The sequence below is a fragment of the Microtus ochrogaster genome, assembly GCF_000317375.1.
Source record: "Microtus ochrogaster isolate Prairie Vole_2 chromosome 14 unlocalized genomic scaffold, MicOch1.0 chr14_random_1, whole genome shotgun sequence".
NCBI lineage: Eukaryota > Metazoa > Chordata > Mammalia > Rodentia > Cricetidae > Microtus > Microtus ochrogaster.
In genome coordinates this window covers 16,182,801-16,184,189 of record NW_004949096.1, presented here as the reverse complement: position 1 = coordinate 16,184,189, position 1,389 = coordinate 16,182,801, and the positions used below count along the sequence as shown (strand labels likewise).

The 1,389-nt window shown below is 39.9% G+C and overlaps 1 protein-coding gene across 4 annotated transcripts in view; it reads right to left on the bottom strand.

Moving 5' to 3' along the window:
• Ttc17 (tetratricopeptide repeat domain 17) overlaps nucleotides 1-1,389 on the bottom strand; it is a 115,702-nt gene that overhangs the window by 92,759 nt on the left and 21,554 nt on the right. For all 4 annotated transcript variants that reach the window (XM_005364116.2, XM_005364117.3, XM_013352726.2 and 1 more), the window contains exon 2: nucleotides 539-628. In XM_005364116.2, coding sequence (XP_005364173.1) covers nucleotides 539-628 — 90 coding nt within the window. The remainder of the gene's footprint in view (nucleotides 1-538; nucleotides 629-1,389) is intronic.

Genomic DNA, 1,389 nt, shown 5'->3' with positions numbered 1-1,389 from the left:
TCCAGAGAGCACCTAGCACATACTGGGGTGGGGATGGGAGCACAGTCCTCTTCTCCAGAGAGCACCTAGCACATACTGGGGTGGGGATGGGAGCAATGATACAGACCCTATTCTAGGAAAAGTGAAGGAGAATTAGGTTGATACCTCCACCAGGATATTCTGTGCCTCCATTACTCAAATCACTTTGATGGAGAGAATGAGTGTAGACAGAGGTAGTATGGGGGGGAGTAGTCAGTATGTATTACATACATGTGTAAAACTGTGTGGGGCAAATTACCTGATCTCTCTCTCTCTCTCTCTCTCTCTCTCTCTCTCTCTCACACACACACACACATACACACACACACACACTCCGCTTTGACAAAGTAATTTGAGAAATTAATTGTTTTGAAAAACCCCACCTCAAAGCAAGATCTAAAACTGTATTCCTATAAAAGTCACAGGAATTGGGCTTAATGAAATGTTCTGGTTCTTTGAACATGATCGGCTCTTAAGAGGTAGACGTTTCAGCTGTGCATCTTATGTCCAGTTGCCTCACCTCTAATTCTTTGAGGTAGTTAACTGTATTTTCTTGTCTCATTAATATGACTAAGTCATGGGGATGCTTCAAGTTCATTGGTGAATCCACCTATAAGAAAGCAGTAAATAAGTAAATTAAACTCATTAATGTCTATTTAGACTAATAAAGTTCCATTTAATGATTTCAACTGCTGTCCTATCACAATTCTAGTTTGTGCCAGTTGCTCAGTAAGTTTACAGAGCATATCAACAGTGATTGCTTTGTAGGTGGAGGTGACTGAATCTGGGCGGGAGGGGCTGCTCAGTGAGCTCAGCATGCAGAGTCCTAGGGTTCATTTTCAGCGCCTTGAGTAGACTAAGGAAGAGAAGTACTTGGTAACAAACAATTGTAGGCGGAGACTGCTCTTTCGTTCCTGGCTGCCCAGACTCAAAATAATCACACAGAATCGACATTATTTGCAATACTGTTTTGCCAATAGCTTAAGCTCTTACATCTTAAATTAACCCATTTCTATTATTTTATATTTTACCACGAGGCTTGTGGTCTACTGGTAAAGTTCTGGGCGTCTTTCTCCTCTGGCAACCACATTTCTCTGACTCTGCCTACTCTCTCTCTCTCTATATATATATCTCTGTTTGGATTTTCCATTTCGCTTTACTCTGTTAAGCCATTGGCAGAAAGCAGCTTCATTATTAATCAATAGCAATAAAACATATTCACAGCATACAGAGGGGAATCCCATATCAAATAATAAAGTAATTTCCTTTAAATATTTTTCATACCTGTAATAGCAAAAAACAAAACAAAACAAAAAACAGACTGCCTAGTTTTGACAGCACATTTCATATCTGAATAGACGTGGAAGTGAT